The 16,334-nt window shown below is 45.3% G+C and overlaps 1 protein-coding gene across 1 annotated transcript in view; it reads right to left on the bottom strand.

The window, feature by feature from the left end:
- The window catches only part of PAPPA (pappalysin 1), a 181,232-nt gene that overhangs the window by 113,612 nt on the left and 51,286 nt on the right, over window positions 1–16,334 (bottom strand). The window contains exons 3-5 of the mRNA XM_042052475.1: window positions 15,749–15,894; window positions 9,633–9,926; window positions 5,549–5,741 (exon numbers count right to left, since the gene is read on the bottom strand). Coding sequence (XP_041908409.1) covers window positions 5,549–5,741; window positions 9,633–9,926; window positions 15,749–15,894 — 633 coding nt within the window. The remainder of the gene's footprint in view (window positions 1–5,548; window positions 5,742–9,632; window positions 9,927–15,748; window positions 15,895–16,334) is intronic.

The raw sequence follows: 16,334 nt of genomic DNA, 5'->3' as shown, positions 1-16,334 counted from the left end.
TCTTTCCACCCCCTGTTGGGGTCAGGGACACCTTCCACTATCCCAGGCTACTCCAAGCCCCTCCAGCCTGGCCTTGGACACTGCCAGGGATCCAGGGGCAGCCACAGTTTCTATGGGCACCCTGTGCCAGGGCCTCCCCACCCTCACAGGGAACAATTCCTTCCTAACATCTAGTCCAAAACTACCCTCTGTCAGTTTAAATAGTTTTGCTAATACATTCACAAGATATGGGTTTAAGCTGATGTAGACTGGAGTAATTCTAACATTCTCTATAAGGTTAAGCTGATTTATATCAGCTGAGGATGCATTTCACACAGTTCAGCCCTAGATTCCTTGGGGTCACAAAATTCGGAACCCTGTGTGCCCCAGAGTGTGTGGTTATTCACCCCAGTATGCTGCTTACTATTCAGAATTAATTGTTCTGCTTTAAGGATCACTTTCTGCTGGAATGGAAAGTTAAAAATTAATTATCCTAATGATCAAATGCACCTAGGAAAGGACAGAAGTTTTAGGCAAACAATTTGTGTGTAATACAGTGTGCTATCTACGCTACTCTAGTAAGAATGATGTGAGTTAATTATTAAAATAATTTATATTAATTATTATAATCAGCTATGCAAATTTTAACCATCATCACCACGACTACATGATTTATTTCAGCACTGCCTTGAAGAGAGGACTGTGATCCCCAGGCAGAAGTTATTTGGGGTCCTCAGTGGCTGAGCCAGCCTGACAGAGACAGTAACTGGCTGAACTTGTGCAGTGCAGGAAGGGATGCACCTGCTGAAAACACCTGAAAAATACAACACGGCAATGGGGTAGAATAAAGAAGAGGGAGGAAAAGGTGGCCTCCTCTTCCTTTCATAGTCTGTAACACTGGAAATGAGAAAATGTGGGCATGTTGTGAGTACTTCTCTCCGTGTCTCACTTCACCCACCTGCACTATTGGCGTGACACTGCATCCCTATTTCAGTTCTCAGCTGCCTATTTAGCAGAGGTTTAGGTGTCTGACTCAGCTTGCCTGAATAATATACGCAAAAAGAAAATTTAAAAAATCAAGAAACCTGAATAAATGGTCCTGAGAAATCAAAACATAGAAATATTGCTGTGCTGTTGTTCTTCAGACACTTCCACCAACAGTCAGGATAGAAGTCCCTGCAATAATAATCTTTCAGTTTCTCTACAAAGAGATTCCTGCATTAGCACTTGGTTCTGGATGAGGAGAGGGCTCTGGAAGCCAAGTTTCCACAATTAGGACTGCTTTTTACTCAAATTAGCAGCTATACAGTTTCATCACAGGCTGCCATGATGGAAAAAAACTGTAGGCTTATGGACAAACATTTCCTTTTAGCAGTGAGGACTTGGAGGTAAGAGAGAAATCACAAGGAGCATCATGTGGGAAAGGCTATGAGCGAACTTTCTCTTTTTACTTTTCCAGTTTGGGAGCCAAACTCAGGCCTGATGTAACTCCACTGGCTGAAAGAACTTACACAGGGGATGTCTCCTGGGTTAAAGTTTTTGGTCTGCAGACTCTTGCACACAAATCCTATAAAGAGCCATGAATGTCAAACCTAATTATGGAATCCCATTTACAGGCTTATGAAAACCTAAGCCAGGTCCTTATACCTCATGAAGCCATAGACAACAAGAAAAAAATGAGCACAAATCGGTTCAAAACACTGTTAATTAGGAATGATAGCCATCTTTGCCACCTTATACACTGTGGCACATGACTTCCCAAAGTGCAGGGTAATGGAAAATCAAGACTTCTCTGTTTACTAATAAGCCAAGTACTGGGGAAATTCCAGCTCATGAAGTTCAGAGCACAGGAGGAATTCATCCCTACAGCATGATATTTCAGTGAAGTGGGTTCAAAATCTAAAGATTACCAGTGAAAAAACAGATAATTTCCTTCAGGGCCAGCACCAGTTCAGTAGGCAACTCAAAACCACAAAAAATCTGTCATTCCTTTGGGTAAAGAGTGCCTGTTTACCGAATAAATTGGAACTGCTGTACTTGCAATTCAGAGTTGGTCCTCTCCCTTCTAAGGCACTGAAACTTTCCAGCAAGGTTTAACAGAGTGATTATCAAGCCCAGCCATCTCTGGGACACCACACTGACCAAAATATTTGCTTGCTAAGAATGAGATAGAATCAGATTCATGGAAGTTAATGCTGTCACCTCAATGAAAACTTGAAGAAGCAGATGCATTCAAAGATTTTTGCCCAAATTTGCTGCAGAGCCCTGTGACAATAACTGTTTACATCTGCCCACGCATCTCAAACAGGAGGTGCATGAATGGATGCTCAGAGACAGCAGACGAACACATCCAATGGATGCAGTCAGGAAATGAAGAGACTTCTCTTTTTCATGCTTGTTTTCACTTGTTTCATTGGCTTTATTGTTATTTCATTATTACATGCTACTACGTATGCATGCAACATTTTTTCACGCTTTTTTGCAAGGGAGGATGGAGAACCATTCCAATCCTGTGGGCAGGATCTACAAGAAGAAATGCTGGTTGTTGATCTATTTGATTATTAGAGATGTTTGGGAGCTCAACCAGCTGCTGGAGCTTAGGGTCGAAGTATCTTGGGAAATTTACATGCAGGTAAGTGACTCTCTCGAGTGAAAGAGCAAACATCAATTGAGCACTTTGAAGAGGCAAGATTTTACTGCAGTGCACAGCTCCTGTGTCTACTTCTGCCAAGGTGTGAGAACACAGGATAGCCAACCCCAAATTTACAGGAATTAGGAGTTAACATTGCTCTCTGCCTCTAAATCCACGTAATTACTCATGTAATTTGAAGACCCTGTGAGGAAAGCATCTGAAGTACCTATGACCGAGTAGGATCTAAGCAGGGAACAGACACATGGTCTTTACTTCCATGCCTCATCTCCCTTCAACCTGTCAGGACCTCCCACACAGATACAGCCAGCCCAGTGCTACGTTTTTAAAGAGAAGGCTAAATTTTCCCTCCCTGACTTTCATTAAGCAGAGGTCACTGCCTGTGCACAGCTCTGGAGAATAAAAGAGACATAAAAGGAACTTGAGTTACGCCGAGCGCACCCACAGCAGCATTGTAATTGGGATCAGGAGTGAGCTCTGGGAGTGAAACTCCTCCTCTTCCCCACTCCCAGCACTCAGAACAGTGCTGGAGCAGGGAAGCTGAGCCCATTTTTGCCAGGAACTGGAGTGGAGGTGTGCTGCAGGACCACACCTGATGTGCTCCCAGCGCTGGTGCCGCGGGGCACCGTGAGCCCCCCGAGCCCCCGCGGTGTTGACGTCAGGTCTTCATTAACAACTGTTTTGCGCTGGAGATCTACTTATATTGGGCCACAATACTTGCTAATGTAGCCAGAGCCATTCATCCTTTGAAGGCCCTTTTACACTGTCAAAACAGCAAGGAAGGGGCCTCTGTGCATTAGAAACCAGGCCCAAGGCACTCAGCAGCTGAGTATCAGTCTTCTGTTTTTTACATGAATAGTCCCATTGAAGTGAATGAGTTTATTCATTCAAGTGAGGCAAGTAAAATTTGGGCCATGGTGTGCACTTTGTGTAAAAATATCTGCAAAGATTTACAGTATTCCCACACACAGATAAGATTATACTTGGCCAATTTTACCTCCTACTTGTCTTGCACAGTGACCCAATTTCACAAATTGATACAGGCATGGGTCTCTGACCGAGCAGCGCTGGGCTCGGCGGTTCTGGAAGTTCGGCACGTGAGCTTTTCCAGGATTAGTCACTAGAATAATACTATCATCCTTGTTTTGATTAGCAGATCAAAAATATGGGCATGTTTTAGACAGGATCATTTCTATGTTTCAGTGACATTTTTAAATGGTCACGGCAACATTTCTGTATCCGTTAGCAGTGGGAATCTCATTTTAACAAGGAATTGGACTCAGAGTATTTGAGGCTGTCTCTTTAAATCTCTTCAGTAATACTGAGCACACAGATTTGAAAACCCAAAGGACTTTTTTTTTCCCTGGAAAATTACTCTTTATTTAACATATGATAACTCTGTTATGAAATTTTAGATTTAGCAGGCTATCCACTGTGTGTTATTTAAGAAGCAAGCAACTAGAGGTTATTAAGAACATATTGATTGAGTTATAAGAAATACGTAATAAAGTCATATTTGGTTACACAACAATTAACTCTGCATCAATGTGTTTTTTAGAGGCAGATGGCATTTATTTAACACACAATAAGCATCTTCTGAAATCTAAATTAAATTGGAGAAACTTAATTTACCTAAAAATGATTATGGGCTGAAAAATTCTGAATTAAATTTCAGAACTACACATAAGTCCTTTTCACAGGTAGGGAATAAAAGGATTCGGTTACAAAACTGTAATTAAAGCAAACACTGTTCAGAGCACAAGACCTCTCTTCATCAATTCCTAACAGGATTTGATTTCCCTCCCCATATTAATCTGCAATAAGGGTGGAAAATCTCATCTGAGCAGAAAATAACAGCTCTCTGCCTAGTGGGATAAAGTGCAAGCTGGCCACTGAAATGGCCACGGCGTCCTAGCAGTGCTGGAAGGAGTTTCATCCCTGATGGAGGCAGTGGTTTCAAGGTGCTCTCCCAGCACAAAGCAGCAGTGCTGAGGCAGCTTTTTGGGTGCTAATACGCTTGTAAATTTGGCCTCCTGTGCTCTGAAGTGCTGCGGTCCTGAAGGACACTCCAAGTGTGCTCTCTATAAAACAACAAAGCAAGAGGTGGAGAAGAAATGCAGACGGGGAGGTGAGTTAATGGTAATGCGAGAAGGTCAGTAATTTGGGAAGTTCTCTGCCAGGACTCCCATAGCTCCTGCAGCTCATCCAAGAGCTGCATAAGAGCATTTAGAGGAACTACCCCATTACTCAGGTCATACTGGGGCAGAATTGCTCCAGATATGGGCTGCAGTGAGGTGCAACTCCTGCCCAGAGCCCTATTTTCCACTATTGATATCACACAGCTGCATGCCTGCTAGACAGGAACACACACCCCTACCCTGACCTACAGGATGACATTCACATCATACCCAAGGGTCTGGGACTCTGCCTTGCTCAATTCCCATCTCACATCTACAGCTCAGGGGAGGAGGGAACATTTTTCCCTGTCCCCAGCCCAGCCACCTCCTCGCCCATGAGCTCTGTGTTGTAAAAACAAGATCCACTTTGTCCTTGCAAAGGGAATGTGCAAGGAGAGGAGGGGGGAACATGCAGGCACAGCCGAAGCCCACAGGTATTCATGAGCAGCAGCAACAGCAGGAATCACAGGGCCAGAATCTTTGATTGAAAATTCCTCCCGTAATATATGGAGAAAGATTTGCCCTTTACATGGCAAATCAATGGCCTTCAACTGAGTGCTACAGGCTGAGAAAGGAAGAGCAGACAACAGATCAATAACCTCCTCAGTATGAACCAATTTAGGAAAGAGCCTTAACCCAGGCTGAGCACAGCACATGACCAAGCTGCTCCTCTTGGAGCGGGGCCTCTGGTTCTCCCCTTCCCATTTTTGCAGCACAAGAGTACAGAGCAGAGCATGATCACCTTTCAAAGAAGTGGCCATCGATGGGTGGAAACCACTCCAGGGTGACGGTGGTGGAGGTGCGAGCCACGATCTGGGGGGCGATTGCGACGGGAGCCGGTTTCTTGGTGGGCTGCCAGCTCTGGTAGACGAGGTCCAGGTAGCAGTGCATCCTGGCCACCTGGTTGGGCGTGAAGGAGTTGGTGCAGTCATCATCTGGAATTCAAACAGAAGCCACATCAGCCATGTGGGAGAGGAGGCAGGAGCAAGAGGGAGAATTACAACCTGGTGAATGGCAGCTCTTTGGAAGGGCCGGGCTGGGATCCCACAGCGCTCCAGAGTTAATGGTCTGTGAAGGAATTAGCGCAGCCATCACTTGTGGAGGCAGGTGAAAGGAAACAATGGCTAAAAAGGAAGGAAATAAATCAATAAATGTTCCCTCCCCCTGACCTGGGATACACCTGAAGCACCCAGAGATCATCCCTAAATGAGGCAGAGACGCAGAGGGAAAGAAACAGAAAGCCTCAGTGCAGCACCTTCTGGTCAGGATTTGGGCCACCAGTGGAGCGCTGGTTCAAAAGAATTTCACATTTAAAAGAATATCTCTGAGAAAGGATGGAAGGGTAAAGGATGGTAGTGTAAGGATAAAGCACTGACTGGGACTCATGCAAACTGTGGGCAACAGACTCTGTCAGATTTCTTAGATTAAAACACCACAGAATTTTAAAAATATGTAACTTTTGAAGTTCTTAAATTTTTAATGAACAAATAAAAATGTTCTGAAAGGTCAATTCAAAATATTACAGGCACTGATTAAAAACATACATTTTGGTGCAGAAAATAACTTTAGTTCTGTAAAAAATCTCCCCCATTACCACTATAATTCTAACGCCCTTCTGAAATTTTCACAAACATTTCTCGATATTTCATATTTCTTTTTCATTCAAAATGGAGAAATAACTATGCTGGATGATTTCCCATAAATATCCATTTCTCATTTTGTCTTGTTTTCCTCAAACATGATTTGGCAACAAGAACACATCCAGTGCCCTCTGAACGCCATACAGCTTTACAACTACAATGCCCCAGAGAAGCAGAAAATTGCTGTCTCTCTATTGTGCAGATCCCAGAGGGAATAAATATGTTGTGCAAAGTCACCCAGCAAAGCTATGCTGAGGAACTTGATGCTGAGCCCTTCAACCATTTTTTCTGGTGTTCTTCCCATCAGATGAAAAGCTCTTGAAAACACAGAGTGTTCCTTCACATGTGCCTGCAGAGTTCCCAGCCCAGCAGAGCTCGGTCCCAGCTGGGATCCAAACAACAATGACAGTTCCGCACAGGTCAAGTGCTGCACTTCCCTGGGAAGATGCAGGTCACCGGAGGCTGCTCGGGGAGTCGCGGGTAAGTTCAATATGGTGACAGTGGTGCTCTGATGTTTGCGAGTCCGTGCCCTGTGGTACTCCAGAGGAACAAGAAAATATGAGTTTCTTCTAAAGAGAAGTGAGTATTTGCTGGCTAATTTAAAACCTGGCCACATCTTCCCAGAGATGCAGGCAAAAGGAGACAGCTCCGGCCGGGATCCTGCTCAGACTCCAGCTGCCCCACAGTAGGGACACACCAGCTCACATGTTTCCCTGTGTCTCTCCCATTTCCACTGAGCAGTGACCCTCCTCTGATCAAACATGCACAGCAGAGAGACAGACACCACCCGCTTGATAAAATCTACAAATCCCTGTGGGTATGCAAAAAGCTGCTTTAATGTGACATCTCTGGATTTCCTCAATAATTATCGATGGTCTACCCCTGAGCACGCTGTAAAAGCCATAAATATTCTTCACGGAAGCACAGAAGGAGACAAAGGCCCTTAATAGCCATCATAAAAGAACAATAAAATATATATAGGACAAAGCCGTGAGACAATGGCACAGCAGCAAGATGACCTGCATTCTCAATCTGTTTAAACATCAGCACAGGCTGTGTCCTGGGGGAGGGAGAGGGAGGAGAGGCGAGGGAGAAAGGTGTTCCACTCAATATCAAGAGAGGTTCAAGATCCTCAGATAAAGAAATAATTAGAGAAATTCTATACTTTGCTGGGATGAATACTCCAACGGAATTCAGAGGAAGAACTCCTAACGATTTCATGAAAAGTCATCTAAAAAACTAACTTATCTTTTATTCGGGAACACCACAGCTATTTGGACTTGTAAAAATAATTTACAAGTCCTATTTCTCACACTACCTAATCTTTTGGCCATTGTAACTTGTAATTCCAGGAAAACTAAAAATTATCTAAGTCAGTGCTTTGCTCAGGGCTGGGGGTAACTGGACAGATGGATGGGGCAGGGACAGACAGACAAACACAATATGATCAAGCTGTACATGAGCAGCAAAACAGAAAGGAAAGAAAGGCAATTCCTAGAACTGCATGACCTCAACCTACGTTTCAAAGGTATTTTGACAGCAATTTGATACCCTGATATATTTTACTCCACTGACAACAACAGAAAAACAAACAGATTCATGCTTGAGCTCTAGAGATGCTTATCATGTCGCTTCACTTAATTTTTCAAGGAAAAAGAAAAGGTTTCATCTCAGAACACCAGCACACATGTAGCTCCCAGGAGCAGATGGGTATCTCTGTGGTCTGCCTCTGCCTCAGCTCCCAAGTCAGCTGGCAAGGCAAGTTCTCTTTGGAAGAAGAGAGCTCAGAGTTGTGAATCAGGCATGCTCCGCCCCTCGCCACATCCACACAAGCAGATTTGGTGGGGGGATTTTGTCATCTGGGGTGGCCCTGCCTTTTCTGGGGGATAAGAGGTCCACTACGAGGCTGGCCCGGGTGCTCAGGCTCCCTGCCTGACCACAGGCTCCACAACACAGAGCACACCGAGGAGATGACTCGGTGGGTTTGTCCCTGAAAGCACCCTCTAAACAAATAGAAAAATAGAGAGAAAACTCAACAACACTCTTAGCTACTGCCATGAAGGGCATAAAAGCATTTCTGTTATAAATCATTTCAATCCATGCCCCAGATGCCATTAAACACTTTGTTTCTCTACAGTTTTATTACAGAATAAGCAATCCTGTGACCTTTTGAGTGGGCAGTCTGTGTTTTTGCCTGGAGTAAAAAGGTGCCCTTCAGTGTCTGTGAGTATACTGGTTGCCTTTAAAATGTTGTTGATGCTGACAGCTCACTGTCATAGATTGTCACCACAGAGAGACCCTGTGGCCCAAAATAAGGGGAAATATGAGTCAAGGTATCCCCTGTTCCTTCTGAGAAATAACAGAGGATCTTTCAGCTCCCGTTGAGCTTCCAGGGGTGCACCAAGGACTCCAATCCAGCCTCATCCAATTGGACAGGGTCACAAAAGCAAATGCCCTCTTTGGGATATGCTCTGTTGGTAGGAATGCCAGAACCTGGCACATCTGGGCAGCAGAGCTGTGGCTGAAGAACTGTGATCACATCAGCTTTTGCTTTGAGGGGTGGCTTTACCACACTGATATGGAGCCTCTGTAGTTGCACTCCCAGTACAAACCAGGACAGCACACTGGTAGTCCTTGACCAGGCAGAATCCCGCTATTCACATTCTAGTGATGGAACTGGGATGTGAGTGATTCCAAATCAAACCTGGACATGGCATTTCAACAGACACCTGGAGGCACGAGCAGGGCCTCAGGAGTTGTCCACTTGTCACAGGTTTATCCAACAGCCTTGGTGGTATCAATATCACCCGACATTCTAGAGCTCCTTGGGAGAGTATAAACAATCTCTGGATTTGAGTTTTTGAAAGATCTCATAGAACAGGCATCCAGATCCCAGAGAAATAGGGTGTCAGGTTTGCCGCAGAGCCTTTGGAAGCTGTTTTCTTAATGCTTATCTCATTTCTTCCATCCCCCAAACCTTCTGCCTAGTCTTCACACGAAACTCTGCGAAGCTGGGGAAAACTGGGATAAAACAAAAGGAGAACTAGAAGGGATTCAAGCCCGGTCCTAGACCTTTATCAGTATAAAGCCCCACAAGAAACAGACTGAGAAATCAGGGGTAACACTGCAATTCTTCACTCCTGCCCAGCCACAGACCTCCCCAGCAATCCCAGAAAAGCCCAGTACCTGCGTAACTCATGAAGTTGCTGAAGGGCGTGTTCAGGAAACTGTGGAAACCACAGGTGTCATTGCCAGGCCCAGGGTCCCCACACAGCTTGTGCTTAGGAGCAGGGTTGGTGTCACTGCAGAGGTCCCCAGTCTCGAAGGAGGGCTCTGTTTCCATGCACGGGTCGCTGCAGGAGAGGATCTCGGAGATCCCCCGGAAGACGTGGTAGAGCCCCAGGCTGTGCCCGATTTCATGGATCATGGTGTGCGTGTGGCCAGGGATTCCGTAGAAGGAGGGATTCAGCACGATGCCACCTGCAAGGGGAAAAGAGAGCAGCACCTGGGTTTGCCTTGTGTTCCTCAGGACAGCAGGAAAAAGGGAAAAGAACACATTCCTAAGGGTAGATCCTCTGGCAGTTCATTGGATCTTCTGTGCACAGACAGGTTTTGCAGAACCGGACACATTTCCTGCACAGCAAAGTTTCATCTCACCCTTAACCTGGGGCTCTAAGGATGAGGAACTGTGGGACAAAGCTCAACATCCTGAACCAAAAACGCTGCAACAATCAGTCTTTCAACTGAATAAGCTCAATCTGGGTTTTTTGTTAACCTAGAGGAAAATCCTGCATGAAATTACTTCCTACTATGCAATTTCAGATAATTTCATGTGCTTAAAGAGTGTGACTCTGCCCAGATAGGTGTAAGCAATGTATTTGACACCAAGAGTCAAACAAAACACACCTGGAACACTCTGTGTATATTATTCCACAGGGTAAAGATGTGAGAAAAGCCTATTAACTTCTGAAACACCCTGAGAACTGCAGAAGGCGGCACCAATATTTGCAAATTAAGAGCTGGATAAAGCAAAGTGAGAACACCCAAGGGTGGAGCAGTTTTTGCAGGGTGTCAGGGAGGCAGCTTTGGAGTAACTGTCAGAAACACACTGTTCATGGACTCAGACAAGCCTGGCTTGATCTGAACTGCAGAGTCCACTAATGAATATGCATTAAAGTCTAACGTGTCAAAAAAATGAAATCCTGTAATGTGATAACTCTAAAAGAACTGCGTGGTTATTAAATGTTTGCAAAGAAAACTAACGGGGTTTTTTTGTTGTATGACTTAAGGGAAGTTTAAATAAGCAAACAGCAAATTAGTGAGGATTTACAATACATTGAATTAATCATATGAATCATATTTTTAGCTCAGTTAGGTGTACCTTTGTATTTAAGATATGCTTGATATTTTCTTTATTTAGCTTGTTGATCTCAACTTTTCCAAGCCTTTTATTTAAAACTCTTTTTGTGTCCTGCCTACCATGAGAAGAGGAGACTGCTTGTTAAAGTTATATTGGGAATATAATCTTGGACATGGTACTCTAATAATTTAGTGACAATGAAGAGAGAAAAGGTTTTGGCAGGAGGAACTTTATCAGTGACTGTAGCGCAGGGAAGATGAGATCACCGGGTTCCGATGCACCATAGACTCTTCATCCTCATCTGTCTGGAGACTTGGTTGTAACAACCATGAAATCAGAGGAAAATAAGACCATGAAGTTCTTAGGAAGTCCTCTAAATTCCACTCTCAAACAACACAGAACCAATTAGGTCTATACCATCCCTCACATACACTGGCCTGCTGCCTCTTCACAACCCCTGATGACATGAGTGCCCCAGCAATCAGTGTCAGCACTCAGCATCCCTACGGCTGCAAGGATTTAACTCACATCTAATCTGAATTGATTTTTTGGCAGTTGAACCTCATGACTTCAAGTCCTTCCTCACACAGATATGAAGAACAGAAGATTCTCCTCCCCTTTCATCAGCTTTTATGAGATTGTCATCAACCCCACTTCAGGCTCTTTCCCTTCAATCTGAGTCACTGTAATCCCTTCAGCCTTTCCTTGGAGTTCCTTTTCCTAGACCTCCCTGACTGTGGTTCTGCTTTGATTTTCCCCATTGCCTCACGTTTTCCTCCAAGAACACTGTCCAAAACACAAAATTCAGCACTTCAGTTGAAACTGTGTCAGTGCTGAAGGGAGAGGAAGGAGCACTTTGGATGTCCTGAAGGGACACACACACAAATAGCAGGAGAGAAAAGATCTTCCCTCCGAGCAGGGGCACATGAGGCAATATGCAGAGGGTGGAGAGGAGTCCCATGGACATGTACAAATACACAGAGAGTACTAAGAAAAAAGAATAGAAAATTTAAATACGTACACAAAAGAGTGAATAAAACCAACCACGCTGCAGCATCTTGTCTATTACGCCACACGTAGCATCTGCACCTCCTTTTCCCAGCACGGAACTGTTCCTTACTCCAGTTCTTCACATTCCCAATTAATTATATACAGACCTACCAGTATGCAGCTCCACAATAAACCCATGATTCCTCTCTCTCCCTGTCGTGGTTTGACACTGGCCCAGTGCCAGGCACCCAGGAGAGCCGCTCGCTCACCCTCCCCTGCCACAGCTGGGCAGAGGAGGGAAAAGGAAAAAAAAAAAATTAACCAACACTTCATGAGTGAGATAAGGACCGGGAGAAACACTTCAAGGGCAAAACAGGCTCAACTTAAGTTGCTAAGTGAATTTATTACTAATAGAATCAGAAGAGGATAATGAGAAGTAAAATAAGCCCTTAGAACACCTTTCCCCCCCAGCGCAGGGGAAAGGGCACAGGGGTTTGGTCAGCTCATCACCGGGATTTCCTTCCGCTGCTCCTGTGAGGCCGTGGGGTCCCTCCCACGGGAGACAGCTCTCTGTGAACTTCCCTGGCGTGGGTCCCCTCTCAGGAGCAGCAGCCACACCGCCCCTGCTGCAGCGTGAGCCCCTCCCACGGGCACACAGCCCCCCAGAACTGCTGCGCCGGGGGTCACTCTGCCACGGGGTGCAGCGCTCCAAGGCCAGGCTGCTCCAGCCTGGGAGCAGGGCCCTCCTCTCTCTGCACTGGGACTCCCACTGGATCACAGCCTCCTGCAGGCATCCACCCGCTCTGATGTGGGGCTCCTCCATGGGCTGCAGGTGGATCTCTGAATCCTCCATGGATCCCCAGGGGCTGTGGGTGGATCTCTGCATCCCCCGTGGATCCCCAGGGGCTGCGGGTGGATCTCTGCATCCCCCAGGGATCCCCAGGGGCTGTGGATGGATCTCTGCATCCCCCATGGATCCCCAGGGGCTGTGGGTGGATCTCTGCATCCCCCACGTATCCCCAGGGGCTGCGGGTGGATCTCTGCATCCCCCGTGGATCCTCATGGGCTGTGGGTGGATCTCTGCATCCCCCAGGGATCCCCACAGGCTGTGGGTGGATCTCTGCATCCCCATGGATCCCCAGGGGCTGCAGGGGCACAGCTGCTCCACCATGGTCTCACCACGGCCTGCAGAGGAATCTCGGCTCTGGCTCCTGGAGCACCTCCTGCCCCTCCTTCTCCACTGCCCTTGGTGTCTCCATGTTGTTTCCCTCACATGTTCTCACCTTCTCCTCTTCTCTGACTAGAATCCCAAAATCTTGTGACTTTGTTTTGATTTCCTTCTTAAATCTGTTATCACAGAGGCGTTACCAACCTCTGTCATTGGCCCAGTTTTGACCAGCGGCATGTCCATCCTCAAAGCCATCAGCCACTGGCTCTGCCAGACAAGGTGGAAGCTTCCAGCAGCTTCCTCACAGGAGCAACCTTTGTGGCCCCCCTGCTACCTAAAACCAGGCTGTGCCAAACCAATACACTCACCATCTTACAATACAAGCTCTGATTCCTCTCGTGCTTGGTCTCTACCCAGGTGGAGCCATTTACACCCAAAGAGTACCCTAACATGTTTTTGGGGATTCTCTATCCTAAAAATAACTCCAGAGTTTGTTTCCCAGTGGCAGGAATATTGGTAAAATTCCACAGCAGGATGTGCCTTCAATAGAGGCTGCTTAAATTGTTCTGGCATTGCAGAATCCTGAGGCAGCTGGAGAGGGAGATTTTATTTTTGCCTTTGTTGAAAATTTATATTTTTTATAGCTGTCAAGAATCTAAATCAATTGCAGTTTTACAGAAAAGATAAACTCCCTCACCCAGACAATCTCTATCCCAGCCTTTAGATCTGCACCACAGGACATATTTCATATTTTTTATTAAGTACATATTGGATTTATAGAAGAGAGTAAAAAAGATTAAAGATGAATTCTTACAAACCAAGCACAGGTCTGGGAGGGCTATTATGACAGGAAATTATGAGCATTATTTATTTATTTTTTACTTTTTTTTTTCTATGGCAAGTCAAATTTAATCTGTTGTCCAATGTCTATTTTTTTCCTGTGAGATCTTTTTATGGTCAATGAACTCTCTCATTGCTCTGTAGGAGCGGAATTTAAATTGTTTTGCTCAGGCATGATGCTGACAATTAGCTTAACGAAGTGACAGAAGAACTCATCAGGGCTTTGGGAGAGCCCCAGCCCTCTTGCAGAAGGTTCTTCTCGGCGCTCTGGAGCTCTCCCCTTGTTGTCTGCTCCCTCCCATGGCAACACGAAGGGAAGCTGTGAAAGTCCTCATTTACGGAGGGAGCAGCTATATTGCAGCCATATCTTGGGCAGTGACTCTGGGGCTAATGTTTCACAGAACCACAGCATGTTCTGGGTTGGAAGGGACACACAGGAATCACTGAGTCCAACTCTGCAGTGAATGGCCCATACAGGGATCAAACCCACAACCGTCAATCCACACTGATTGTCATCCCAAAGTGATAGAAATCCCATCACTGTGGGTGCTGCTCAAGGATGGGGTTAAGATCTGTCTTTGTTTTTGCCAGATGTTGCCTTGGGGAATGGTCACTGGTGGGCATTTACAGAACCTCCTGGTTTGTGTGCTCCCAATAGGAGCCCACAGAGATGGGGCTGCGGACAAGCCAGAGTGGAAGTGGCTTCAGCTCCAGCTGAGCTCAGCAGGAGTGTCAGTGTATCAGTGCTGCTCCTTGGGAAGGGAAGTTTGCTCACACATCTTCCAGAGCAGCTGCAGAGCTGGGTGTTGTAATAAAACATTCACTAAACTGAAGGAAGGCAGCCAGTTTCAACTGCTTGGTCTGACCATGGAGCCTCTCTCTGCTATGGAGACAGGTGACCATAAAAACATAGTAACATCTCATTTTTGGGGTATTTTTCACCATGGAAAAGCCCCCCTGACTGATGGCTATGGCTCAACTTCCGTTGCATGTTTTAGGACAATAAACGCTCCTTGTTCTCCTCATTTAGGTTTATGTTCCCCATATCTTTTTTTATTTAGCTCAACATGGGGTTGGGTAATATAAAAACTAGCTGAAACAATCTGTCACAAAGATTTAGCTTGGATGAAACTGGGCTTCACTTCCAGCCTAGGAAGGTCTGGACGAGCTGGAGAAATGTCTGGAAAACCAATGAGAACCCCTGCTCAGAGGAGATGACCAGACCAGGTTGGCAGCTCGAGGGAGGTTTGTGAAGTTATAAGAAGCTCATACTGACTCAGTCAGTGCCTTCTGAACCTTTTGAGGCTCCTCTGACATTTTGCAGGGAACACAGGTCCAGTGGCACTGCAGGTGGCAGTGAGTCATTTGGGAGGCTGCAGAGCTTTGTCTGGATCCCTGGGTTCCAGCAGCAACCTGGTTATGAAACACACCAGGCAATCTGCAGGGCAGTGAACTCTTTCCAGTTCCACTCAAATGAACATTAGAAATACAATCCCTCAGCAGTTTTCTCTTTTGCACATTGGTAAAGAAAAATAGCAGCAGATTTTAGCTTCAGTCTGTGAGTTAATTGAATACTTGATAATGAACTAAGGATCAGATCTTAGGCTAAGGTTAAAGATTCACCTCTGCCTCATCCCCACACCTATCCCCCAATCTTCTGCAAAATGCTCCCATGGAGTGAATGCCCTGTAAAGTAGCTTCACTGAAAAGGTGAAATACTTTCGGCTTGACATCATCTACAAATACCATAATATGCTTTGGGTTTATAACCTAATATTTTCCTGGTTGTGAGCCAGTATCTGGGAATCGTGAAATACTTTTTTTCCCCTGACTATATATTAGAGGAATGATAAGAAATCAGAACAGAGCTTAATGCATATTTGTCTTTCCTTCTTAGTGCCTCAAAAGAATGCTTTGCAAAGAAGAAACATCTTTATCACTCACCTAGATGCATCAAGGCTTCTTTGTCCCAGGGCCAAGTTGCCACTCCAGCCAGCTCTTCCTCAGAGGAATTGGCAAAGAAGATGTTGAGGTGCGTGGATCCATCCAGTTTGAGTATGTTCTTAAGTTCATTGACATCTAAGTATGCTCTGTAGAAGAAGAAAAGCATTTTTTTCCTAAAGGTGACACAAAAGCAACAAAACCCTGAAGAAGTGCTGCAATCCAGGCAAAGGTCTTATAATATCCTGCATTTCAATCACCTGAAATGTTTTAATAACCCACTCCCAAACTTTGATTACTTTGCATTGACGTAGTGAATCTCATCTAAAACTTCAGGCCATTGATTAACTAAGGCCACAAAATCCAAGGTAAATACATAAAGCTGTCCACATTCTCATGGTAAGCATAGGAATCTATTTATTATGAACGTAATTAACCAAGTATTATGGTCAGTAAATCTTTTTACACCAGCAGTTAGCTTGCACATTTCCTCTAAGCTGTTTGCTGTTGTTACCTCTAATTTTCCTTCACAATAACGAGTTTCGCATCCTCAGGCTGGTGCCACAACTAACACCAGCTCACAGGGTCA

This window comes from Corvus kubaryi, unplaced genomic scaffold (genome assembly GCF_017639235.1).
Source record: "Corvus kubaryi isolate FWS band 111438036 unplaced genomic scaffold, C.kubaryi_AGA036_p1.0 78, whole genome shotgun sequence".
NCBI classification, from domain to species: domain Eukaryota; kingdom Metazoa; phylum Chordata; class Aves; order Passeriformes; family Corvidae; genus Corvus; species Corvus kubaryi.
This window is presented reverse-complemented; position numbering and strand designations above follow the sequence as displayed.